General features: G+C 40.9%; 1 protein-coding gene across 8 annotated transcripts in view; it reads left to right on the forward strand.

The window, feature by feature from the left end:
• Positions 1-27861, forward strand: part of LOC101793805 (nipped-B-like protein) — a 200874-nt gene that overhangs the window by 81913 nt on the left and 91100 nt on the right. For all 8 annotated transcript variants that reach the window (XM_038169444.2, XM_038169445.2, XM_038169446.2 and 5 more), the window contains 4 exons: positions 605-735; positions 15389-15491; positions 16405-16556; positions 17574-17734. In XM_038169444.2, coding sequence (XP_038025372.1) covers positions 605-735; positions 15389-15491; positions 16405-16556; positions 17574-17734 — 547 coding nt within the window. The remainder of the gene's footprint in view (positions 1-604; positions 736-15388; positions 15492-16404; positions 16557-17573; positions 17735-27861) is intronic.

The following is a 27861-nucleotide window of genomic DNA, read 5'->3' on the forward strand; positions in this document are numbered from 1 at the left end:
GTCCTTTGAATTGTCTTATGTTGACAGCACTTTTTCCTACATATTCCAATAAATTGCTTTGATCAAATGGACGTAGCTTTTGAAAAGTCCTCAAAACAAACAATAGATGAAAGCATGCATGCATTTATAGAAAATTCAATACATTTTTGATAGTTCAGAGGGAATCCTGTGATGTCAATGACATGCCAATTTCCCATTTTATAATAAAATATGTCACCTGAATATTATACATTCATGGATATCTTATTTTTAATCCTACAATGCTTTCTTGATGCTATACAAGCGTTGTTCTTCTGTGGAGAAGATCAAAAGTGGGTATAAGGAACTTATGTAATAGCCAGAATCTGACAGCCGTGGATATATATGTGCTTAATAACAGAGAATAATTTTGAGGACTGGTAGGAAATTTTCCTTCCATTCCTTAAAGAAGAGAGGGGAAAAATAGAGGTAGGGAACAGTGCTTTGCATACTTTTTTTTTTTCTCTTTATTTTAGCAGTAAATTGTTTTATTTCTTTTTTTTTTTTTTTCTTTTTAACTTGATCATTGTTTCTTACAATTTGAAAATACATTTGTTTCTTTATTTGTTTACTTCCACAACTGCAGAGAATTGAAAGATAACCTTGGCAGTGATGATCCAGAAGGAGATATACCGGTCTTGCTGCAGGCTATCCTGGCAAGGAATCCTAATGTTTTCAGGGAGAAAAGCATGCAAAACAGATATGGGGTACAAAGTGGTAAGGATTTTCAATTATTTATTGTTTGTGTTTTACGTTATTCTGTAAGTTTAGGGGACTGATACTAACAACAAATATATATGGACTACATCTGTGATGTTTATGCCTTACCTTGTGTCTGATAGTGATACAAAGCTATGTATCTTGACATCTTCTAAGAGTGTGTATTAAAATAAACATTCCATGAATTTCTCTGAGCATTTTTGTTTAAAAAAAATGTTTAATTTCCCTACAGAAGTTTATTTTCCAGGAGGATTGATTGAATTTTATTTTAAAAAATATATAATTAAGTTCATTCACCTAGACCTAGTGAGTAAAAAGCCATATAATATTTGAAAAGAGCAACTTGCTTAGGACAGAACATGTAATGTCCCTTGAAAGAATGCAGAATTTTTCCCGAATGAAAAAGTTAAGGGCAGTGCTAAATATTTAGAAGTTAACTGATTGTGAAATTTAAGCTCTAATAACAATCTCCAGATTCTGTGTTTGGTGGCAGCCATAGCAGAATATAATTTTTCCAGCTGTGGGAAGAGTTGTAACTGTCCTGCCAGTTTGCAGTGGTACCACAAAGAACATATGCTTGAATCAGAGTTTCACACCAGTTTTGTAGAGTAAAATATTTTTTTGCCAAAAAGTGAGACATAGTTTTTGGAATTATTTGTTCCAGCAGAGGATTTTGAAAGAAAGAAGAAAAAGCTTGTTATTTTTTTTTTCTAAATTTTGATAATACTGTGATTCAAAGGGGGAAACACTTTTGTAGCTTGATTCAATAGTTTAAGAGTAACCCTTAATGAAATAAAACAATATCTTCAGTAAATGTGCTTTGACCTATGCTTGAAGGAAGGTATTGGTGCAGAATTAAAAATAATTCAACATGAAACTTAAAAGAATAATTGATGTTATTTTAATGTTATAAATGAAGTCTCAACTCAATCTGAATTTAGTAATATTTATAAAAGGCAAGTAAACAGCGCTGGGTGCACGGGGAGTCTATGCTCTACCAACACACGCACACGAACATCGAACATTCGAACTATACAGAACATTACTTTTACATACTAAACCCGAGTATGCCTATACATATGTACAATCAGAAAAGGTGACAAACAATGCTTTAAGTTCCATGACTTAACAGTCTTCATTTTCCATTCCTTTTCTTGATTACAAACAAGTCTCCATTTTCCATTCCTTTTGAACAATATGTCTCACTTTAAGTTGTCAAGCAACTCAGTCTTCAGGCCTTATGTATCCCATTCTTCCCGGATCGAAGAAAAGCATATCCATCTCCTTTTCAAGGCCAATAGGGCCTGGGTCAAAAGGCACGTCCAGGTCAGCAGGGGGCAGAACAGCAAAAGCCTTCGATGGCTGTAGCAGCAGAGGGGCCGATGGCGTAGCAGTCGGATCAGTAAACGAGCCTGCAGCTCCCTCACTGTCTGGCAAGCCACACGTTTCTGACTGTGGTCCCACATGGCTCTTTAAGGCCTCAGAGACTGTTTGCCAGTTGCCGAGCAATCCCACTGCAACCTTGTCATTTTTAGTTGCAGAGTCCCACACCTTGACCTCAGTTTGGTCCCATGTTTCAGGCTCATAAACTGTCCAATTGTTAATAAGGAGAATAAGCTGTAAGGTTACCGGGACAGTCTTTGTTTCTAAGGACGTATGATTCCCCATAATGTGCAACTGCTTACCAGCGAGGGGCAGTTGTGTGCGTGGGTCCTCTTCTCTCAGCTTGAGCTTCTTCCCAGCTCTGGTGCGCCCATTTCCAGTGACTTTCTGTATGAGCTTCTCTGAGCAGTTTGCTGAGTTTGGCCGAACCTATCTTCATGAGGCAATCAATGTGCCTGTTCCCGTCCTGGTCTCCGTTCTGCTAGCCTGTTCCTTTTCATTCCTTTCTGCTTCTTTATTGATGACATAACTTCATCACATAGCGTTGCCTTTTTTTTTTTTTTTTTATCTTGAGGGCAGGCTCCCCTCTTATACCCTTCTCTCCACAGCAGTTCTTTTCAAAACAACTTTTCATTGGTCAAACAAACTCATCCTGGAAATCATTTTCAGGCACAATGAAGGGCAAGAAAATCAGGAGTAGTCAGCATGGATTCAACAAGGGGAAGTCATGCCTGACCAACCTGATAAGCTTCTATAATGAAATCACCAGCCTGATAGATGAGGGGGAACCAGTGGATATTGTTTTCTTGGACTCCTTGAAGGCCTTTGATGCTATCCTCCATAAGATCCTTATAGAGAAGCTGTTGAAGTATGGGCTGGATGAGCAGACAGTGAGGTGGACTGGAAACCAGCAGAACAGCCAGACCCAGAGGGCAGCGGTCAGTGGTGCTGTTATCCATTGTTTTGTGCCTGTTGTGCCTTGCCAATAAGCACAGAGTCGGAATCCACATGAAGGTATTTAATTATATGACTCTGCAGAGTCAGGTGCTTAGCAATCTTTTTCAAAGCAAGCACACCTCTGGCTTGAATCACTATTATTTATGCACAGCAAATTTGTGAAACTATCTCTCTGGCTACTTTTGATTGGCAGATTGGCTGTTTTAGCTTGACTAACTTATCTCTATTGAGCATGGGCATTACAGACAAGGGGAGGGATGCGCGGAGAGGACACCAAATCCCTCATTTCCATACATTAGCATTTTGATGGGTGTGATTTCAAGAGTAGGAAGGCTCTGCAGGAGGATTTGAATAGGCTGGACCGATGGGCTGAGGTCAACTGTATGAAGTTCAACAAGGCCAGATGCTGGGTCCTGCACCTGGGGCGCAATAACCCCAAGCAGAGCTACAGGCTGAGAGATGAGTGGCTGGAAAGCTGCCTGGTGGAGAAGGACCTGGGAGTATTGGTGGATAGTCGGCTGAATATGAGCCAGCAGTGTGCTCAGGTGGCCAAGAAGGCCAAGAGCATCCTGGCCTGTATAAGCAGCAGTGTGGCCAGCAGGGCTAGGGAAGTGATTGTCCCCCTGTACTCGGCTCTGGTGAGGCCGCACCTTGAGTACTGTGTTCAGTTTTGGGCCCCTCGCTACAAGAAGGACATCGAGGTGCTTGAGCGAGTCCAGAGAAGGGCGACGAAGCTGGTGAGGGGTCTGGAGAACAAGTCCTACGAGGAGTGTCTGAGGGAGCTGGGTTTGTTCAGCCTGGAGAAAAGGAGGCTCAGGGGCAACCTTATTGCTCTCTATAGGTACCTTAAAGGAGGCTGTAGCGAGGTGGGGGTTGATCTATTCTCCCATGTGCCTGGTGACAGGACAAGGGGGAACAGGCTAAAGTTGCGCCAGGGATGTTTTAGAGGGTTGTGAGGCATTGGAACGGGCTGCCCAGGGAAGTGGTGGAGTCACCATCCCTGGAGGTCTTTAAAAGACATTTAGATGTTGAACTTAGCAATATGGTTTAGTGGAGGACTTGTTAGTGTTAGGTCAGAGGTTGAACTCGATGATCTTGAGGTCTCTTCCTACCTAGACAATTCTGTGATTCTGTGATTTTAATATGTTAATGACCCTTAACAAGCAAGAGGCTACCATAGGGCAGTCTGGAATCTTCCTACAGTTGTGTTTCTTTGTTTTTTATCTTTCATCCCTTATCTCCCTTGCTTCTGCTAGCTCAAGGCTACTAGTCTCCCTGTTTTCTTCAAGGTTTTCTTGTTTTCCTGTTTAAGACTACAGTTTCCCCCCTTGACTATGAACCTCACCTTTGGGCTTCATAGTTCTCACTTCATAGTTCTTGTCTATTTCTGCCAATTTGAGGAAGCACTCTACTGTTAGGAAGACAAGATATGGATAATATACTCTGTGAGGTTTGCTGAATAACGCATTACATGAATTTAGACAACTAGGCATGCATTGCAGAACACAGCTAGATATCGCTATCATAGCTACAGCTACTATGATAATTAAAAACTGTTGTTTTAATCATCCAAAGTCTGGCAACCATGACCAAAACCAGGAAAAATCTGGTCCACTACTAATGGTTGCATCCTGAGACACTTGGTGAAACAAATGGGATGCTTGCCAGATTTGTTTAATACTTGTTTGAATTTGCTTTTTCTCATTTACATAGGAGATTTCTCATTTACATAGGATTTACATCTTATTAGGAGACATAGATTTAATAGACTTTAGGAATTGGACTTGATGATCCGTATGGGTCCCTTTCAACTCAGGGTATTCTATGATTCTATGATTCTATGACTCAGCAGCTGCAGTTTTTCACAGCACAAACATTTCCCTGGGCTGTGAATAGCCCATCTAAGGCAAGACAGTTTTCTAAGGCAATTTGGAATACTTGTTCTATTTCTGTTTGTATTCGACCAAGAGCATCAGTAGTGTCATTTCTTATGATTTCTAGTGTTGCAGAAATGTTTACCATTGGCCTTTCAAGTTATATTGTTACCATAAAAGAAACTCTTAAGACTCAGTTTGGAGTTTTAGAAAGCAGGCATTCTTTAATTGCGGCACTGGATGCACAGGGGATCACTCCACCTAGTGTGCATGCCGAATTGTTCAAGCTACAGGGGTTATATACAATCAAAACATACTTATTAATTATATTTCCAATAAACAGTTAACATATTCATATTATTCCAGTAACTCATTCAAATATGAAAATGTTCCTGACACTAGTCTTCCTCACTGTGTTCACTGGTTGAACCCAGTTCTTGCATGTGCTCAGGCCATCTCTTTCTTACCTTATTGTTTCAATTTAGGCATGCATACTAAGCTTAGTCATTTTTGTATCTAAGGGCCTATGCATACCATGAGTACCACACCTATTCTTTTCAGACACATCCTCCAGGCCTGAGTTCATAGGATAATAGATTCATAGAATCATTAAGTTTGGAAAAGACCTCCAAGATTATCTGGTCCATCCACCCCCCTACCACCAGTATCACCCACTAAACCGTGTCCCTAAGAACCACATTCAACTTTTCCTTAAACACCCCCAGAGATGGTGACTCCACCACACCCCTAGGTAACCCCTTGCAATGCCTGAATACACTTTCTGAGAAAAAAATGTCTTATTTCTCCTAATTTCTCCTAATATCCACCTAAACCTCCCCTGGCACAACGTGAGGCCATTCCCTCTATTCCTATCACTGCTTATCTGCAAGAAGAAGCTGACCCTCAGCTCCCCACAACTTTCTTTCAGGTAGTTGTAGAGAGCAATAAGTTCTCCCCTGAGCCTCCTCTTCTCCAGACTCAACAACCCCAGGTCCCTCAGATGCTTCTCATAGGACTTGTGTTCCAGATCCTTCACCAGCTTTGTAGCCCTTCTCTGGACACACTCCAGGGTTATCTTGCCCCCTTACCCTTTCCTGGGATACAATTCTGTATGGTTTTACACATAAGGCTGACTAATTATTGAGTAAGGTAGCACCAGAGATGCAATGTTTAGTCTTTCCACATTCAGATCAGCACCTGATGTCCAGGTCAGAATAGATGTACCGGAACATCCAGTGGAATTGGTAATTGCTCCTGTACATCTCTATGTAGAGAGGACAACATGTCAAAGACAGCAAATATTGCCTTACCCAGCCTTCCCCTCTAACATGCATTTGACTACCTTCTGTCACTAATTCATTTACTTTCTGGTTTTCTGCTAGTTGGATCTCTTTAGTGGAATATTCTGGTGGATTGAGTGAAGCCTTTGTACGGGAGACTAACATGCCTTGTAGGTCTTCTGGTACTCTTCTAGCTGCTTCTTTGGCTGCTAAGTCAGCTTTCCTGTTCTCTATTATGTTGTGATCACCATTGTGGTGGGCCTTACAGTGCATTACTGCTACAGTTTTGAGCCTTGCACTGCCTGCAACAACTGTAAAAAAATTCTGGACCATGCTTGATTGGTCCTCCAGCTGTTGTCAGTAATCCTCGCTCTTTCCAGATGGCTCCATGGGTGTGCAAAACTCCAAAGGCATATTTAGAGTCTGTATAGACATTGAGTGTCTTCCCTTCTGCTAATTCCAAGGCCCTAGTCAAGGCAATTAATTTATCTTTTTTGTGCTGAGGTGCTATGTAGATGTGAGAAACACTCTGTAGCCAATAACAGTCTCAGGCGAGGATCTCGGTGAAGTAGCATTTTTATTCACAACTGCAATGGTGGGCATCCCGCAAGCAGGAGCGCGCCTACTAGTTTAAAGCACAGTTTATATACTTTATCTCTTGACAACTGGGACCCTTCCCTGTTTCCCCATTGACTGGGTAGTCCAGGTTCACAACCTATCCGATGCTTCACAGACAATACATGGCTTTCAGTTGCCAGCCTGTTATTTTTCAAGTTTCTCATGACTTTTTTTTTACTCTGTGAGGTGGTAATGTTTCTTCCCTTATCTGACTTGACTTGACACCGTGATTTTCGCCTAATTGCACTAAGGAGTCTGGTTATTGTTTGCATTTTACAAGGTTGTCTGGTAAGCTTTCTTATCATTGCAAGAATATCTCAACACCACATTCGTTCCTCCTAAACAACCTAACATCTCTTTGCAAAAAACACAAAAACACTCTTTCTTACACCTGGCCACATACATCCTAATCAATGCTTTCCTGTTGAATATCAATATCAATCTAGTACTTGTTTTCTCCCCCCCCCCCGTTATGCAAATCCAGGAAGCAGCTTATCTTTATACTGTGCATTCCCACGAAACAGCATACATAGTATACCTGGTACTTCCTGTGCTTATGTTACCAATTCTCATGCAAAAACAACATTTTTGTTTCCACAATTCCCCCCTTTCCTTCTTTTACAAGTTGTTGATTTTTGCAAAACTTTCTCTAAGGTGTAATTTGGTAGATATCTTGGAGTTCAAGATGGAATTTGGTGGAAGAAGTAAGGCAAAATGTAGGATTGCTACCCTGGACTTTTGAAGAGATGACTTCAACCTCTTCCGGGACCTACTTGGGGGTATCTCATGGCCTAGATTGCTAGAAGGCAAGGGTGCTTGTGAGAGCTGGGCAACATTTAAACAGCACTCCTTCCAAGCTCAGGATCACTGCATCCCTAAGAGTAGGAAACTCAGGATCACTGCATCCCTAAGAGTAGGAAATTGGGGAAGGGGGGCAGGAAACTTGCGTGGATGAGCAAGGAGCTCATCGATAAGATCAGAAGGAAGAGGAAGGTCTATGAAATGTGGAAAAAGGGCCTGTCCTCTTGGGAGGAGTATAGGAGTGTTGTCAGGGCCTGCAGCGATGCAACAAGGAAGGCTAAAGCCCACCTAGAGATGAAGCTGGAAAAGGAAATAAAGGATGATAAGAAGTGTTGTTTGTTTGTTTTTGTTTTTGTTTTTTTTAAAGTATGTAAACAGTAAAAGGAAGACTAGAGATAATGTGAGTCCCCTGATGAATGAGGGGGGTGTCCTGGTAACGGGGGACGCTGAGAAGGCAGAGATACCGAATGCCTTCTTTGCTTCGGTCTTTGCTTAAGGGACTCCCCCCTTGGGACTCCTGGAGGGAGGAGAAAGAGTCTGGGAAATGGAGACCTCCCTGCTGGTTGACGAGGGAGTGGTTCGGGAGTGTCTGAGTGGGGATCAACGCACACAAATCCTGGAGTTCTGTGTCCAGTTCTGGATCCCTGCTACAAAAACAGGCATCTGTTTTTGTAGCAGGTGTCCAGCAGAGGGCTACGATGATAATACGGGGCCTGGAGCATCTTCCCTATGAGGAAAGGCTGAGAGACCTGGGTCTGTTCAGCCTGGAGAAGACTGAGAGGGGATTTCATCAATGTGTATAAATACCTGAGGTGTGGGGGACAGAGGGATTTGGCCAACCTCTTTTCAGTGGTTTGTGGGGACAGGACAAGGGGCAATGGCCAAAAAATGTATCACAGGAAGTTCCACACCAACATGCAAAAGAACTTCTTCATGGTGAGGGTGACGGAGCACTGGAACAGGCTGCCCAGGGAGGTTGTGGAGTCTCCTTCTCTGGAGATATTCAAGGCCTGTCTGGACACCTACCTGGGTAACCTGCTCTAAGGAACTTGCTTTGGCAGGGGGGTTGGACCTGATGATCTCTTGAGGTCCCTTCCAACCCCTATAACTCTGTGACACTGTGATTCTGTGAAATATTGCACAAACTTACATTAACTGCTTTTTTTTTTTTTACTGTCAGTATTGGGGTGTTGAAACTAGATTGGCATTCATGGATTAGTCCATAAGACAGGAAATTGTCTATCAGAGGCTCCACCCCCCTCCTTGCTGTAAGGCTAATTGGATATTGTGGCACTTGTATAGGTATAGCTCCTGGTTTTAGCTCAGTCCAAATTGGAAGTGCATTTTTTTGTTCTCCCAGGCTGTTTTCCTGCTCATACAAAAGGAGTCACTGCATTCAACACCTCTTCAGGTTTCTGTTGCCTTTCCTCTGCCTTTGGTTCTGTCAATAAACAAATTTGGGCCTTCCATGCATTTTCAGATAGAATTTTAACTGTTATCTCGTTTGTAGAGAAGGTTACCTGTGCATGTAGTTTGCCCAGCAAATCTCTTCCCAACAAAGAGAGAGGGCATTCAGGCATATATAAAAATCAGTGCGTCGAAGCCTCCCCTCCAATCTCCCAATCCGTAGGTTGCAAAAAGGATATTAAAGTCAATTTGCCAGTTGCTCTAACAGTTGAGACTTGTGCTTTTACTTAAGGATCCTTTGCAATCTGTTACTTCTAAACAGCTGTGAAATTGACAATCCCCTGTCCCCATCTATCTTTTGCATTTTTTTCTAATGTCTAGGGCAGACTGCCCCATAAACGGCATGGCAAACAGTCTACTCTTCACCTCCTTATCGCGGTCTAAATCCATCCACTTTCTGGCCATTTGATGAAAGTGTTCAAAAAAAAAAACAGTGTGTTGGGTCTGTCTGAGCTGGAGTCACCTTTTCCCTGCAGCAGCCCACACAGTGCTGTGCTCTGCACTCGTAGCTGGAACAGCACTGATATCACTCCAGTGTTGTGTCTATTGCTGCATAGTACTGGCATAGCGTCAGGACTCCTTCCAAGACCCCAAGAGCCAGCAGGCTGGGGGTGGGCAAGTGATGGGGAGGGGACATCGCCAGGGCATCTGACCTAAACCAACCAAAGGGATACTCCATAACACCTGATGTCACACTCAGCAATAAAAAGGGGGGCTCTCATGGGGGAGGGGGCTGTTCCTCCTGAACAACCACTACGTGTTTGAGGCCCTGCTTCCCAGGACGTGGCCGAACATCGCTTGTTGATGGGAAGTAGAGAATAATTTTTTCCCTTCTCTCTGTGCTTCCGCGCAGACTTACTGTTTCTGTGGTTTCTTTTTCTCCCCATTCCCTTTCCCTTTAATTAAACCCTTCTCATCTCAAACCTCAAGTTCCCTGTGTTGTATTTTCTCCCCCTTCCTCTTTGAGGAGAGGGGGAGTGAGAGAGCGGTTGTGGTGGAGCTCAGCTGCCCACCTGAGTAAAACCACCACAAACAGGCTCTCATCTGGGCCCTGGTGGACCTCATATAATTTAGAGATTTTTTTTTGGTTTTGGTACCCCGTTTTAAATCCCATAAAGGATTAATTGCCAATATTTTTTTTTTTATTAATTGCTGACCCCTGCTAGTATTTGGGTTCTACTTAGGATCTTTCTTAATTAGTACTAATTCCTCTACCTCCTCTCTTGGGTACCTCTTCTTTGTTTCTGCCTGAGCTTTTTCTAAAACCATTCTTCTTTCCTCTGCAGTCAAAAAAGCGTTCAATAGGGCTTGCATATCCCCTCAGTTAGGGTTATGGGAAATCATAATAGTTTCTAACAACTGATGCATTGCTGCTCATTTATCCCTATAAGGTCCAACAGGGTGTCTCCAGTTTAACAAATCTGATGTTGTAAATGGAACATGAACAAAAAAGGTTTCTTCCTCTGGTCCCACTGCCTGCCTTAGTGGAGCCTAGATAACTGGCCCCATCTTCTGTTAGGTGCAAAGTGCTATTGGGCTAAAATTAGAATCATCCTGGGTCTCAGGAGAGGTCTGAGACGTCCCTGCAGAAACCTCTGCAGCCTGAGCTTCAGGAGAGATCTCTGATGTTCCAGCAGAAACCTCATAAATCCAACCCCCGGGAGAAGCCTCTGATGTCCCCACAGAAGCCTCAGAAATAGGGGAAACCTCGATTATACAGCAGTGTTGTTGAGGGTGCCAGTAACTGAACCTCTTCTTGTTCTAGACTCAGATAAATTTTAGAGGGTTTATCATTCTTTTCCTTCCCTTTCTTTTCAGCACATAGCATAATACAGTCTTCCCGTAATCCATACTCTGTCTGAGTTGTCAGGTCCCGATACAATGACATGAAAGCACTAACATGCATCACAGTGTCTCATTTTCCTTCCCCATGGCAAAATAACATCAATTGCAATATATGGTATCATAATTAAAGGATCCATTTTCTGGTCATTGTTCTCCAGTTCATACTGAGTCCGCTCCTGATTACAGTATTGCCTCATTTTACCCTTTTTCCTATATTCACCACCAAATTTAGACCATTTTTTGAGGATGCATCCAAGGGGGGAGGAAGGGGGGATTCTGGACTGACTGCTTCCTATTTTCCATTTGACAGCTGCTCACACTCGGCTTTAACTTTAACCCTAGGTTCGTGACCTGCCAATAAGCATACAGAGTTGGAATCCACATGAAGGTCTTTTAATTAAAGAATTAATTATATAACTCTCAGGTGCTCATTGAGCTTTTGCAAAGCAAGCACACCTCTGGCTTGAATCACCATTATTTATACACAGCAAACTTGGGAAACTATCTCTCTGGCTACTTTTGATCTTTTGATTGGCTATCTTAGCTTGCCTAACTTATCTCTATTGAACATAGGCATTACAGACAAGGGCGGGGGCATGGACATAACACCAAATAATACATTTCCATATATTAACATTTTGATGTGTGTGATTTGTAATGTTAATGACCCTTAATGAGAAAGAGGTTACCATAGGTCAGTCTGGAATCTTCCTGCAGATGTTTTTCTCCTTGTTTTCATCCCTTATCTCCCTTGCTTTCTGCTAGCTCAAGGCTACCAGTCTCCCTGTTTTCTTCAAGGTTTCCCTGTTTTCTTCAGCTTAAGCCTACAGTGCAAAGTCTAGTTGGAGGTCAGTAACACATGGACTACCTTACCACAGTGATCAATATTGGGTCCAGTCCTTTTGTAACATTTTCACTAAGAATCTGGACAATGGCGTAGAGCGCACCCTCAGTAAATTTGTGGAAGACACTAAACTGGGGGGAGTGGCTGACACACCAGAGGGCTGCACAGCCATCCAGTGAGACCTTGATGGGCTGGAAAGGTAGGCTGACAAGAATCTCATGAAGTTGAACTAGGAGAAGTGCAGAGTCCTGCAACTGGGGAGGAACAACCCCAGGCACCAGTACATGCTGGGGGCCACCCAGCTGGAAAGCAGCCTAGGAGTCCTGGCGGACAGCAGGCTGACCATGAGTCAGCAATGTGCCCTTGCCACTAAGAAGGCTAATGGTATTTTTGGCTTAATTAGGCAAAGTATTGATTGCCAGTGTTAAAAGTCATTCAAAGAAACTCTCTAAGACTCAATTTGGAGTTTTAGAAATCAGGCATTCTTTAATTGGGGTGCTGGACGCACAGGGGATTGCTCTACCTAGTGTGCGTGCCAAATTGTTCAAGCTACTGGGGTTATATACAATCAACACATACATATTCATTGGGTTTTCCAAGGAATAATTATAACATATTCACACTATTTCCTGTAGCTCATTAAAATATGTAAACATCCCTGATGCATGCACATTTGTTTCTACTTGTAGTCTTTTGGGGTCTTCTGGTGATCATTGATAGTCATACTAAGCTAAGTCATTTACACATCCAAGGACATGCGTACCACAATTTCCTCACCTAATCTTTTTAGACACATCCTCCAGGCCTGGTTCATCTTGCCTCCTCCCCCTTCCCGAGATACAGTTCTGTATGGTCTTACAGATAATGCTGACTAATTGGTGAGTAAAGTAGCACCAGAGATACAAAGTTTCTAAACTTCCTTCTATCTAACTAAACATAGTAAAGGTTTGGCCTATCTGTTCATAAAACATCTCAGATTTGGTTCTATTATTCTGTCAGAGAGAGAACCATATGTCCTTCTGACTTAGTATCACCTGTAGGTCAAGATAGGTAATCCTTCCCCTCTACTCAGCGTTGGTGAGGCTGCACTTGGAATACTGTGTCCAGTTCTGGGTCCACCAGTACAAGAGAGACATTGACATACTAGAAAGAGCCCAATGTAGGGCCACCAAGATGATGAAGGTACTGGAGCACCTCTCTTATGAGGAGAGGATGAGAGAGTTGGGACTGTTCAGCCTGGAGAAAAGGAGGCTCAGGGGGGAAATCTCATCAATGTTTATAAATACCTGAAGTGAGGATGCAAAGAGGACAGAGCCAGGTTCTTTTCATTGGTGCCTGATGACAGGAGAAGAGGCAGTGGACACAAACTGGAACACAAGATGTTCTGTCGGAACTTTAGGAAGCGCTTCTTTACTTTGCAGGTGATAGAGCACTGGAATAGGTTGCCTAGAGAGGTTGTGGAGTCTCCCTTCTTAGAGATGTTCAAAAGCTGCCTAGATGTGGTCCTGGGTAACCACCTCTGGGTGTCCCTGCTTGTGCAGGAGGATGAACCAGATAACGTCCAGAGGGTCCCTTCTAGCAGCAACCATTCTGTGATTATGTGTATAATACAAGAATGACGTAGTATGTGGACATGTGTTTGTTTGCTTTGGTTTCCTTTACCCTTTTTCCTTCTCAACACTTCAGTGCTGTCTTTCAGGATATATGTGTTGGAAGGTAAGCTAAAACAATGTTTTGCCAAGACTTATTGTTCATAGCATAGCTTACATTTCAGGAAGGACTTAAAATTCACTTAAAGCTATTTACCACAACTCGCACTTGTGGTTTTTTTTATTTATTAGAATTGTATGCATCTTTCCAAAGGTGTCAATTACTTAGATATTTTTTCAAGAAAAGAATACAAGAATGCAAGTGTACCTGTTCCTGTTAAAGGGATAAACATTGCAGATGTACACTTCCAATAAGAGTGTCTGTCTAACTGAAAAATCACCAGTAGGTCATCAGTCCTAGTTTAAACATGCATGATGCTATAATACAGTTTAGTCATAGATCACAGACCCTTTCTGTGATCTTGAGATGCATGTTTATGTAGTACACTCTGGCGTTTAGTAGGAATGCTAAGATGGACTTATGTGTATTGCTTTTCTCCAAGCAAAAAAAAATAAAATATATATATATATATATATATGCTAAGGTAACTTATTATAGGAATATTTATTACTTGGATGATGTTTTCTCAGAACTAAGCATTCAAAATTGAAGTAGCAGTTAAAAGAAATTCTTAAATATTAATATATGGAAATACACAAGTAGAATCGTAAATCTGTTGCTTAGTGATAGGACAACAGTGTAAAAAACATACAAGATATTTTAGTGTTAATGGCCACAGTCTAATTTCAGCTCCTTTTTAGACTAATTTTTTGTGCCTTATTTATATGCCTTCCCCATTTTCCTCATTGCTTCATTACTTCATTATTTATCTTGAAACTTTGGAGATGCTTTGTTTTTGTTGCTGTTATCTCTTTTGTGCCCCCCCCCCCCCATGCCACCTCCCTCTTCTTTCTCTGCCTCAGCCCCCAATAGAGATAGAGGAGTGACAGTTGTCTGCCACAGAATAAACTGTAGATTTTTTTTTTTTCATTTAAATTGCTTATTTAAAAAATCAATAACAATTAAAAAACACTTTTAAACCAAAACCTACCACATCTGTGGTTCAAAACGTGTTTTAAATTTAGGGAGAAGAAAACAAATATGTTTTAAAAGTATTTTAAAAGTATTATCTCTGCTTAAGCATAAAATTAAACCTCATCTATATATTTTATATAAAATTACATGGCATTTGTGTAGTTTTAATATGGTCATGTTCTGTCAGCTTTCTGTATGTTTCTGTATGTTAGGAGTTAGCTGTTTGACAAAAATTTTGTAACTAGTATCCTATGCTCTGGTTAGAGTGTCTGCAACACATGAACCAGCGTGCAGTGAGCACTCAGGGAACTTCTAGCAGAAAACCTCTGTACAGGAAATGTCCAGGGGACGACTTGCAAATGTGTGTCTGTGATTTGTACCTGTGTACAGTAGTTCCCTTGTCACATACCTCTGTGCAAGAGTATCTTGCACCACTCTGCATGAGATGATTGTTAGCTATACTTGCTCAAAAAACAGGAGATAAGTTTTCTGTGTGCTTCTGTTTTGTTGTAAAGTTCCCGAATCTTTTAATCATTGGCACAATCAGTACTGTACGCACTAGTCTGGGGTGTGAGTATATGTCCTGTTATAAGATGTTTCTATTTACTAACAGGTTTTGACTTGGGAAGTTTAAAGAAGTTAAGAGGAAGGAAGTCCTCTTGAAATTTCAAAACTTCAGGGAGTGCTTTTCCATATCATAGTGTAAAACAGACATCTTACATAGAATCAATCTTTTAAATGTTACAGACATTAACATCTTAAATAGTTATAGACATTAACATCATCTACCCACAAAGTTGATAATCTCTTTGTATGTAATCATTCCTGAAATGAGAGACTTTTTTGATTAAAAAGGAAATGCGTGTAAGCTAATGTTGCTGTCTTCTTTTTAATAGGGATGATGATGTCATCGCAGTTTAATATTTCTCAGAATTCCATGCGTGGTAGTCCTGCATCTTCCAATTATCAACAAACCACTATCTCACATAGCCCTTCCAGGTAATGCTATGTTTTAAATGGAGGTAGAGAGTGGGAAGTGAACTTTACATGCTTCCTACAGTGACAGTCAATTCTTGCTGCAAGTATGTGAGTGGAAGTAAGATCAGTGTTAAGATAAATCTTGCATTTGTCTGACAGCAGGGTGAGTTTCTGCAGCTGGAAAAAAAAAACAAAAAAACAAATATAGTGCTTATTCATTTTTTGCCAGTAAATTAGTCTTTGTACTATAAGGACTAGTCATGATTCCCGTCTCTCTCTCCCTTCCATGATTTTGGCAGATTTTCTTTCCTGCGTAAAGAATCTCCCTGCCTCCTCCCACCCCTCCAGTTGTTCTCTCTCTGTTGCAGAGGCTGACAGTGGTGGCAGGAGGATAGGAGAGAAGAGGTGTTCTGGCATGTATAGCAGTGCCAGCGTGACAGGAGGATGAGAAAAAAGGCTTGTTAAAGCATGGAGTACTGTTTTAACAGTAGACAAAAGGCCATCTATAGGAGGATAGGCCTAGTAGTTTGGCCAGCAGCTTACTCTTCAACTTTCTAGTTCTTTTTCAAGCTTTGAATGTTAGCAAATAGGGTGTACCTATAATCTAGGTCTTTATTGATATAATAAAGTACTCTGGATTAGAGGAAAGATATCTGCATGCAGTTTCAACCCAGTTACTTTATGAACACTTTCTATTCTCTTCTTTAGTTTTACTAATACAGTTCCTAAGCTGTGGCTTTTAAGTAGTAATTAAAGTTGGGAAGACATTGTTAGCTTTAAATACTGCTTTTGAAGGGGTTTCTTGATTGCTTTGGAATTTCATGTCTTTCCCAGAAGTTATAATGTTCTAGAGGTACAGTATTTCAAAAGGAATAATAAAATTGTCTAAATTTGCTTTTACAACTTCTGAAAACTTTTACAATTTTATTTTTAGCCGGTTTGTGCCACCACAGACAAGCTCCAGTAACAGATTTTTGGCACAACAGAACAGTCCAGTGCCTAGTCCATATGCACCTCAAAGCCCTGCAGGGTACATGCCATATTCACATCCTCCGAGTTACACACCACATCCTCAGTTGCAGCAAGGTAAGTCTGTGATGTTTGTTATGTTCTCTTATCTCATGTCAGCTTTGCCTTCATGTGCATGTTTCATGGCTCTTGATTTCTTCGAAGGAGTCACATGCTTTTTTTTTTTTTTGGTAAGCTTTGTTTACCTAACTGTACAGAGTAATAATATATTAAACAAACAAATAAACAAAAGTAAAACATCTTCATTTGACATTGCTCCCCTATGTACACCTATTTTACATAATTATAATGTTGTCATATATATGACAACAGAAATATCAAAACAAACCGGAACACTTTTATTTGATAGCTATGGCCATCATTTATCTCTATTGGCAAAAACATTATTTTTGCCAATGTAACTAAGTTTTGCTGCCATCTTATTTAGCCTTACCAAACTTTTGTAGTGTAGACTAGACTAATGCTAAGTTGGCTAGAATTAGACTCAAGTTATGCAGTAACTAGCAAAGATGACCTTCAGAATGAATGGATTTCTTTCTTTTTCCCTTTTCTAAATACAATCTTAAACAATGTGAACACTGTTAAAATATCTAGGTATTTTTTGTTGGTAAGTAGAATTCTCATTGGATTCTTCTAAATAATCTGTTTTAAAGTTTAGCAGTGTGCTTGAATATGTATATAGCTGTTCTGTATGCAATGTTGCATGTCTCATGAATGCCTTGAAAACTTCATATACTGAAGGGAGTGAATAAAAATTATGTAAAAGAAAATCGTTTTCTATAATCTGTAAGAAAATGATACTGACAGTAATTAGGATAGATGCGGAGATAGCTTGGCTAGCTTGTATGTGGAATTTGGATTTTTGAATCCTCTTGAAAATTATATCTTAGATATCTGATTTTATTCAAAGTATTTGTAGCAGAAGGATTCAATCAAGAAAAAAGAATTTTTGTTCAGATTCCAGACCTTTTGTATCTAACTCACTATTATCCATTATTATGATGCTTTCTGTGGAACCTTAACAGGGTTAACGAGTGTCTGTATATATCAGTATAATTATTGTTTGTATTTCAGCTTCAGTGTCCAGTCCCATTGTCACAGCTGGGATGAGGAATCTCCATGAAAATAAAATTTCAAGTCAGTTGTCTGGAAATTCAGCTAATCATCATGCTGATAATTCTAGACATAGCTCAAATGAAGACTACCTACAGATGGTGCACAGACTAAGTAGTGATGTATGTAACCTATATCAATTTATTATGTCAAATTTGTGTTTAGCTGCCTTAAAAGTCAGATACTTTACTATGTTGTTGATATATAAAACCACTGAAAATATAATTAAGTTTCAGACGTACTGTGCAACTTGAACATGTGAGGTTTTATTTTTTCTAAAAGATCTCTCTCCTTTGGAACAGTTTATAACATTGTGTTGAAATTATGAAAAGTAAAAAATCTTACTCATAACTTTATTTTAAAGAAATGATAGTGTCGCTATACTTATTTCCTCAATATATTGATGCAGACAATACTGGATTCTAAATAGGTGTATAGTTAGTTTGTCTAGTTGCAGATCCCTGCAATTCTTGATTAGACCTGACATATTTGAATAACGTATTGGGTAGTATTATGATGTTCATATAGACATTTTTTCCGTATAGACATTTTTTCTTTCTGATTTGTATGTGCTTTATGGGCTGTTTTTTTTTATTTTATTTTTTTTTAAAGAAATTTTCCCTTAGTGGCAGAAATGCTTCTTTCAAATCTTTTGTTTGTTTTTGTTTGTTTCTTTTTGTTTTTCTGTTTGTTTTTGTTTTTTTTTTCCAACCACCCTGCCATGGGCAGGGACACCTCCCACTAGACCTGGTGGCTCAAAGCCCCATCCAACCTGGCTGTAAACACCTCCAGGGATGGAGCATCCACAACTTCTCTGGGCAACCTGTTCCAATGCCTCACTACCCTGACAGAAAAGTATGTCTTCCTAATGTCTAATCTAAATCAACCCTTTTCTAGTTTAAAGCCATTCCTCCTTGTCCCATCACTATATTCCCTGACAAAGATTCCTTCCCCAGCTTTCCTGTAGGCCCCCTTTTATAAGGCCACAATGAGGTCTCCCTGGAGCCTTCTCTTCTCCAGACTGAACAACCCCAGCTCCCTCAGCCTTTCTTCATAGGAGAAGTGCTCCGGCCCTCTGATCATCTTCGTGGCCCTCCTCTGGACTCATTCTAATATGCCCACATCCTTTTTGTTCTGGGGGCCCCAGAGCTGAATGCAGCACTCCAGGTGGGGTCTCACAAGAACAGAATAGAGGAGGACAGTCACTTCCCTTGACCTGATGACCATACTTCTTTTGATGCAGCCTGGGATACAGTTGGCTTTCTGGGCTGCAAGCGCACATTGCAGGCTCATGTCGAGCTTCTCATCAACCAACATTCCCAGGTCCTTCTCCTCAGGGCTGCTCTCAATGCATTCTCCACCCAGCCTGTATTTGTGCTTGGGATTGCCCTGGCCCAGGTGCAGGGCATTGCACTTGGCCTTGCTGAACTTCATGAGGTTCACACAGGCACACCTCTCAAGCCTGTCCAGGTCCCTCTGGATGGCATCCCTTCCCACGGTGTGTCAACCGCACCACAGAGCTTGGTGTCATCTGCAAACTTCCTGAGGGTGCACTCAATCTCACTGGCCATGTCATTAACAAAGATGTTAATCAGCGACGGTCCCAGTACCGATCCCTGAGGAACACCACTTGTCACTGGTCTCCACCTGTGGACATTGAGCCATGGATCCCAACTCTTTGAGTGCAACCATCCAGCCAATTCCTTACCCACCAAGCGGTCCATACGTCAAATCCATGTCTCTCCAATTCAGAGACGAGGATATCGTTGGGGTCAAATGCTTTGCACAAATCCAGGTAGATGATGTCAGTTGCTCTTCCCCTATCCACCAATGCTGTAACCCCATCGTAGAAGGCCACCAGATTTGTCAGGCACAATCTGCCCTTAGTGAAGCCATATTGGCTGTCACCAATCACCTCCTTATTTTCCATCTGCCTTAGCATAGTTTCCAGGAGGATCTGCTCCATGATCTTGCCAGGCACAGAGGTGAGACGGACTGGCCTGTAGTTCCCTGGGGTCTTCCTTTTTTTCCCTTTTTAAAAATGGGGGTTATGTTTCTTCTCCTCCAGTTAGTGGGAACTTTGCCGGACTGCCACGACTTCTCAAATATGATGGATAGTGGCTTAGCAACTTCATCCACCAGTTCCCTCAAGACCTGCAGATGCACCTCATTAGGTCCCATGGACTTGTGCACCTTCAGGTTCCTTAGACGGTCTCAAACATGATCTTCTCCTACAGAGGGCAGCTTATCATTCTCCCATGCCCTGCCTTTTCCTTCTGGGGCTTAGGCTGTGTGGCTATATTTTCATCTTAATGAGAATCCCATCCTATGTATGAAGCTTCATGGTAGTTATTCTTTACAAGCTTGACGCAATCTCTTAACAACTCTTAACTGGAGAGAACTTAAATTTAAGTTGTTTTTTTTTGACTAGCTTTTTGAACAGTCTGGTCATGATGATGCCTACAACAGTAGGCATAACAGTAGTTACAAAACCTCATCAAAATCTCTCACGTTAATACTGTAGAACTCCAAGAGTGTCATTAATTTTGTTTTTTTGTTTTATTTTATTTTAAATTATAGAATTATGCTGATTAAAATTATTAGCTATGAAGTAGTATCTTAAACAAAAGTTTTGTAATGAAGAAATCTATCATAATACATAATCATCAGATGTTTTTTCTCAGTTTTTGTTTCAGCAATGCAAATTCTTGAAAACAGAAAGCTGTTCTTGACATTAAATATACATATATATACCCCAGCTATAGTAAAGGTACACTATCAAGAGAATCTTGGTTTTGTTAAGCCAAGGTTTTTGGAAAAGTTTAATATTAGGATTATTTATTTCAATGTTTACATTTCACAATATTAAAAAATGTTCAACACTAATTTTGTTATTCAAGCAGTGCAGCCGCGTCCTAGTTCTCGAGAACCTAGAAATGAAACTCATTCAGAACTGACAGGCTATGAAAATGTGAAACATGCATTCATTGTTCAGTTTAATTGGAGAAGCACTCAATTTAAAAAGCAGTAAGCCTCTCAGCAGCTGCCACCTGCTGAGAAGTACACAAGGTTTGTGATGTATTCAGGGTGGTGATTCCTGAAGGGGGGTTTTGGGCCTTGACACCCGCAGGCTGTGTGTGGAGAGGGACTGACTGGCAAGCAGCAGATCTCACAGGAGGGGCAGGTGAGAGTTGGGCAGTGCCAGTTGCACCTGCTGTGCCAGTTCAAACCACATGAAGCACATACCAGCAGTTGCCATGTGCTGAGAGCAGTGCAAGGCTTGCAAGGTAACTGGTAGGTATCTGAGGAGGTTTCTTCACTGGTCCACTGGTCATAATCCCTCCCTGGGGAGCTCAAACAATGGCAACCACTCAACAGAAAGCTATGTCCTCTGTGGTATTTACACCCACAGGGGCCAATGCAGTTACCCAGACAGAATTCCCAAGGGAGCATGCAGCCATCCAAGTCTCCATCTGCAGGATGTGCCCAAGGTTTCTACTGGTGTCTGAGGCAGTAGCAAGAACACCTGTGAGAGGCGTGCCCAGGCAGAACTGCTGAGCTTGGTGGCTGGGCTCCAGGAGATTGACTGGTAGATTCATACTCTGCCCTCAGTGGAACAGAAATGTCAATTAGGCATAACAGATGACAAGGGGGATCCTGTACTTTCTCTCCACCAGGCAGGAGGCATTGACTTGAGGGACAGAGGTGAATGGAAACAAGTCTCTGCTCAGGGCAGTGGGAGAAGCTCCTACTTGTCTACTTTGCCTTCCCTTCCCTTGCCCTTAACACAACAAATTATGAGGTTCTGGAATTGGAAGGAAGGGGACATGATGATGTGGATGATGATGCATCTATGCAAGAGAAGTCACTGAGCTCAGGTCATCTTATTCCCTGCATCATGACCACCTCCGTAAAGAAAATATGGTGGGTTATTGCTGTAGGTGACTACCTTCTGAGGGGACCAGAGGACCCGATCTGCCAACCAGACCCACCTTTTAGGGAAGTTTGCTGACTCCCTTGGGCTCACGTTAAGGATGTTACCAGGAAACTTCCTAGCCTGGTATGGCCATCAGATTATTATCTACTCTTGCTTTTCCATCTGGGTAGCGACAAAGTCACAATGAGAACTCAAGGGCAATCAAAAGAGACTTCAGGGCCGTGGAAGATTGGTGAAGGAATCAGGAGCGTAGGTAGTATTCTCATATATCCTTCCAGTTGTAAGAAATGATATTGAAAGAAACAGGTGGACCCAGCTTATTGATACCTGGCTCCAAGGCTGACGTCACCAGCAGAATTTTGGGTTTTGGATGGCCTATGCAATACCAGGCTTGCTGGAGCCTGACAGGATTCACTTTCTCAAAGGGGGAGAAGTATTTTTGCTCACAAGTTAGTGGGGCTGATTTGAAAGAGATTTAAACTAGGTTTAAAGGGTGAAAAGAGGTAAAATCAAGCTTACTATCAATAAGCTATGGGATGGCATGACAGTGTTTGTGGGACAATGTGCTGTCTTAATCCCAGAGCTAAGACATCATTAGCATAAGTGAGACTTGGTTGGAAGAGTCCTATGACTGGAGTGCTGTGATGAATGGTTATTCATGATAAGTGATGATGGTTATTCATGATATTGTGATGATGGTTATTCATGATATTCATCTCCATGAAGATGGCTCTTCAGGAGAGGTGGACAGGGCAGGTGAGGCAGAAGGGTAGTGCTGTATGTAAAGGAGAGGTTGGACTGTACAGTGCTTGCAGTTGGGGATGATGTGGTTGAGAGCCTCTGGGTAAACATTTAGGAGAAAAGCTAATAAAGCAGATGATGATGTGTGTCTGCTATAGATCACCCAGCCAGGATGATGATACTGAACATAGTATTCTATAAGGAATTAAGGGAAATCTCTAGATCAGTTGCCCTTGTCCTTATGGGTGACTTCAACTTCCTAGATGTTAACTGGGACTGTTGTACAGCAGACACAAACAGGTCCAGTGAATTCCTGAAGCACACCGAAGATATTTTTTTGATACAGGTACTAAGGGAGTCAACTAGGAAAGGTGCCCTCCTAGATATGTGGTTTGTAAACAGAGGCAGTCTTGTGGATGAAGTGGTGATTGGTGGCTATCATGGCCACAGCAATCATGAAATAGTTGAGTTTAAAATCTTTGGTGATATGAGAAAAACTGTCAGCAAAGCTACTACCCTTGATTTTGGGAAAGCAGACTTCAGACCATTCAAGAAACTGGTTAGTAAGGTCCTCTGGAAATCTGCTTTTGAAAGCATTGTGGTTCATCAATTCTGGTCACTTTTTACAAGCCATTTCTTAAGAGTGCAGGAGCAGTCAATTCCAATGTGTTGGAAGTCAAGCAAATGGGGCAGAAGGCCAACTTGGCTAAACAAATATCTCCTTCAGGAACTTAGGTGAAAAGTGATTTTGGATTTTGGAGATTTTGGAAGCAAGGTCAAGCTACACAGGAGGAATATAGAGATGCTGTTCACCATCATAGGGAGAAAACATGTACAGCCAAAGCTCAATTGGAGCTGAAGCTGGCCAGTACTGTGGTAGCTAACAAAACAAAAAGGCTTTTTAAAGTATGCTAACAGCAAAAGGAAGACCAGAGATAACATTGGTCCATTGGTTGGTCACCTCACAAATAGGGCTGAAGATAAAGCAGGGACATTTCATATATTCTTTTCTTCTGTCTTTAGCATCAATGACGGGTCCTGGGACAAGACCTGATGACAAGGTTACCCACCTAGTGGACAAAGGGAAAGCAGTGGATGTGGGGTGGTTTTTTTTTAATTTATTTTAGCAAAGCTTTCAATACTGTTTCTCATAATATCCTTCTGGATAAAGCATCTAGCATACAACTAGACATTATATACAGTAAAATGAGTGAACAATTGGCAGAAGGGTTGGACTCTGAGAGTTGTAGTAAATGGGGTAACATCAGGCTGGTGGCCAGTCAGTAAGTGGTGTTCCCCAGGGCTCAATTTTGGGGCCAGTTCTATTCAATGTTTTTATCAATAACCTGGACACAGGAGTTGAGTGCACACTAAGTAAGTTTGTGGATCATTGGGAGGAGTCATCCATTCCCTTGAGCATAGAGAGGCCTTGCAGAGAGATCTTGATAGATTAGAGCACTGAGCAATTGCCAACCATATGAAATTTAACAAGAGCAAATGCTGGATTCTGCACTTGGGACAATGTAATTCTGGATGTACATACGTATGTACTGGGGGACTAGTGGCTGGAGTGCAGCCCTGCAAAAAGGGATCTGGTGTTTTTGGTTGATGGTAAGCTCAATAGGAGTCAACAATGTGCCCTGATGTCCAAAAGGGCCAACCATTTCCCTGGGGTGCATTAAGCACAGTATAACTAACCAGTCAAAAGAAGTGATTGTCCCACTATGCTCAGCATTGGCGTGGCCTCACCTCAAGTACTGTGTGCAGTTTTGGGCTCCACAATATAATGATGATATAAAACTATTAGAATGCCTCCAAAGGAGGGCAACAAAGATGATGAAAGGACTAGAGAGTGTGACATATGAGGAGTGGCTGAGGATACTTGGTTTGTTCAGCTTAGAGAGAGATTGAAGGGTGACCTCACTGTTGTCTACAACTTCCTCAAGAGGGGGAGCAGAGAGGGAGGTGCTGATCTCTCCGCTGACTGGTGATAGGATGCAAGGGGATGGCTTAATAAAGCTAGGGGAAGTTCAGACTGGATATTAAGAAAAAGCTCTTTACTGAGAGGGTGATCAGGCACTGGAACAGGTTCCCCAGGGTCACGGCTCCAAACATTTTGGTGTTCAAGAAGCATTTGGACAATGCTTTTAGATATATGGTTTAACTCTTAGGTTGCCTTGTGTGGAATCAGGAGTTGGACAAGTGCAGGGTCCTGCACCTAGGGAGGAATAACTCCAAGCATCAGTACAGGCTGGGGGGTGACCTGCTGGAGAGCAGCTCTACAGAGAGAGACCTGAAAGTCCTGGTGGACAGCAGGCTGACCATGAATCAGCAGTGTGCCCTAGTGGCCAAGAAGACCAGTGGTATCCTGGGGTGCTTTTGGAAGAGTGTTGCCAGCAGGCCAAGGGTGTTGATCTTCCCCGTCTACTCAGCCCTGATGAGGCCACACCTGGAGTATTGTGTCCAGTTCTGGGGTCCCCAGTACAAGAGGGACATGGAACTACTGGAGTGAGTTCAGAGGAGGGTATACGGAGATGATTAGAGAACTGGAGCACCTTTTGTACAAGACAGAACTGTGTCTGTTTAGCCTGGAAAAGAGAAGACTGAGGGGAGATCTCATTAATGTATATAAATATCTGAGGGGAGGGTGTTGAGAGGATGGAGCCGGTCTCTTTTCAGTTGTGCCCAGCGACAGGATGAGAGGGAACGGGCACAAACTGAAGCACAGGAGCTTCCAATTGAATATGAGGGGGCACTTCTTTACTTTGAGGGTGACAGAGCACTGGAACAAGTTACCCAAAGAGGTTGTGGAGTCTCCTTCTCTGGTGATATTCAAAACCCACCTGGATGCCATCCTGTGCAATGTGCTCTAGGTGATTCTGCTCAGCAGGGGGGTCAGAGTAGATAATCTTCAGAGGTTCCTTCTAACCCCGCCCATTCTGTGATTCTGTGATCCCTTCCAACTCAGAATATTCTGTGACTCTAGTAAATGATATAAACTCACACTTTAGTGCATTTCCTTTCTGAAGCATGTTACATATATTTTATTTGTAATTATACTTTGTAAAGCTGATTTTAGTTGCTATCATGCAGAAAACAGTTTGAAGTATTCTGATGAATGAAAATTTATGTATAGATAATAAGTTTAATCATGATGTTTCCTCCTTTTCAGAAGCAGAATGACCTTTTGTGCAGATACAGCTATGAATGCGGATTATTAAATCCTAAAACTTAAAAGCTTTAATTATTCTTTAGTCTTAGTACTAGGAATTTATCGCATAAAAATTGTGAGTAGTTACAGGATATTGGGTATTTGCCATATGTGATATATACAAAATCAGTAAATATACCTTTGAAACTTACTGCGCATACACTCAGTTTAAGGACCATTCATTGGGAAAATTCAGAGCTTTCTTCAAATATAAGTTTGTGCTTATGTTTCACCACTTGATGAAGGTCTGAACTAGGAAAAAGTAAATGAGCACTTCTGACAAGTTATCAGCTACAATAAGAATGGCATGTGTACATGGAAGTTTATCTACCTAGTTAGTCTGTTTTGTTAATCTAATGAAAGACATCTTTGCCTATGTCCTTGGCAATTATGTGTAGGGGACCTCTCCTGTCTTAATGAAACATAGATGCTAGAAAAGTTGCTAAGTCGTAAGTAAACTAGTAATTCATACAGCAGGAAATTAATTCATTTTGGCTTGCAGTGACACACATGTAAGTTTAAGGTGTAGTTCTTTTTATTGCATTGAATCTGAATATTAGATTTCTTTGCGCATGAGGCTTTCTGCACATGAGGCTTTCTTTACACGAGGAAACAGCTCTTTTTGCAAGTACTGTTGCAAAAATAAGTGTAATAGCACAGCATGAGTTTTAGATTCACTTTGCTGTGGGAGCAAAAAAATCTAATGGAAGTGTTCTAAGTTGCCCATGGATGGTGAAACCTGGTTTCTTATGGATTCATATTCTTTGCCTTGTAAGCACCTTCAGTCCATAAATTTCAAACTCTTTCATTTGCTCTAAGCAGTGTGAATGAACTATGTCTTTGTAAGACATAACATATATGGTGGCTAGTCTGCTACTAGGCATGTGAAAAATATCTGTTTGGTCATTGCCAAAGGGACTGTGTAGTTGCCCCATCTCTGCAGGCTTCTGTCTTCTTCAAATACCAATTTAGCTTTCTGACTTTACTGCCTGCTGCTGATTTTTTTTTTTCATAGAAACATGTAGAAACTTACAGTTGAGCCTTATAATATTAAGTTGAAACTACTCATAAGGATAAAAGTATTTAGGGACAAACAGACAATTCAGGGTTAAAAAAAAAAGGGGGGGAGGGAGAATAAAAAGGAGTTATATAAAATAACTATGTATGTACAGATAACACAATATGAGCCACATTAGAATATTAGCTAATGAAATAACCAAGAATCAGAATTTTATTAGGAAAATAATCTTAAAATCATTTGAGGCTTCACTTGTATGACTTTATTCTTTAAAAGAATAGACTTTTTGCATTTTTTTTATAATTTATGTAAATTGTCTCTTCATAGATATAAGGGTTGTTAATTTGTTCTTTCCCAAAACATTCCCATAGATATTGCTAGCAATGAGAAATACTGTTTTATAAAAATTTAAATTTAGTAAGGTTCTTGACTGAATAAGCATACTTGTCACCAGCAGAGGCCTCCATGACAATGGTTAAAAAAGCAAAAAAAAGGTGTGTGTGTGTCTGAATAGTGGCTTTCATATTTAATTTTAAGATAGTGGTGGTGGTGGGGGGAAATCACATTTACATTCTTGATGATAAAGCATGAACATCCTTACACTGTAATTGGTATTATATTATTAATTTTTTTAGAAGTTAGGAATTAAAATAAGTTGTTCTGTGCAAAACTGAAAAGACGGTAAAATGTTTTTGCTGTGTTGGGGAATTTCTCTGAATTGCCATCACGTTGTTTCCTATCTAACTGTTAAGACAGGCAAATAAGCTAAAATCAGTCAAGTTATGATATACACAAAACTATCTCAGCTGCTGCAATGGGGGTGCTACAGATTTTGTTCAGTCCTGATGTGTGTATTCTGGAGGGTATAAATATAAAACATCGGTTTGCTTAAATGTAAAAGTGAGATAGTATTATAGAGAAGCTTTAAGGGCAGGTTAAGTGGAAAAAATTTTGAATTTGTTTTAAAAATCTACTTTTTATGCTTGGTTTCAGTTGTTTATATAGTGTTCATACTTAGCAACAATTTACTATGAGTTCTTGTAACAAAAATTTCCTAAATGTAATCTTAATGTCAACCGAAAGTGATTACTTCAAACAGAAGATATGTACATAAATTTATTTTTGTGTGCATGTTCTGGTGATAAATTCTTCTTAGGGCTGTTGTGCTCTGGAATATTGCCTATATAGCAGTCTAATTTATAAAGATTTTGATATAAATAAATGTTTTTCTAATAGTTGTTGTATGATTTTTCATCCAATCCATTTTATCAGTGTATGTATTAATTTCAGTCTTTATTTTATAAAATGCTCATGTTCACGATGTTATTTTTTTATCATTGTC

This window comes from Anas platyrhynchos, chromosome W (assembly GCF_047663525.1).
Source record: "Anas platyrhynchos isolate ZD024472 breed Pekin duck chromosome W, IASCAAS_PekinDuck_T2T, whole genome shotgun sequence".
Classification (NCBI taxonomy): domain Eukaryota; kingdom Metazoa; phylum Chordata; class Aves; order Anseriformes; family Anatidae; genus Anas; species Anas platyrhynchos.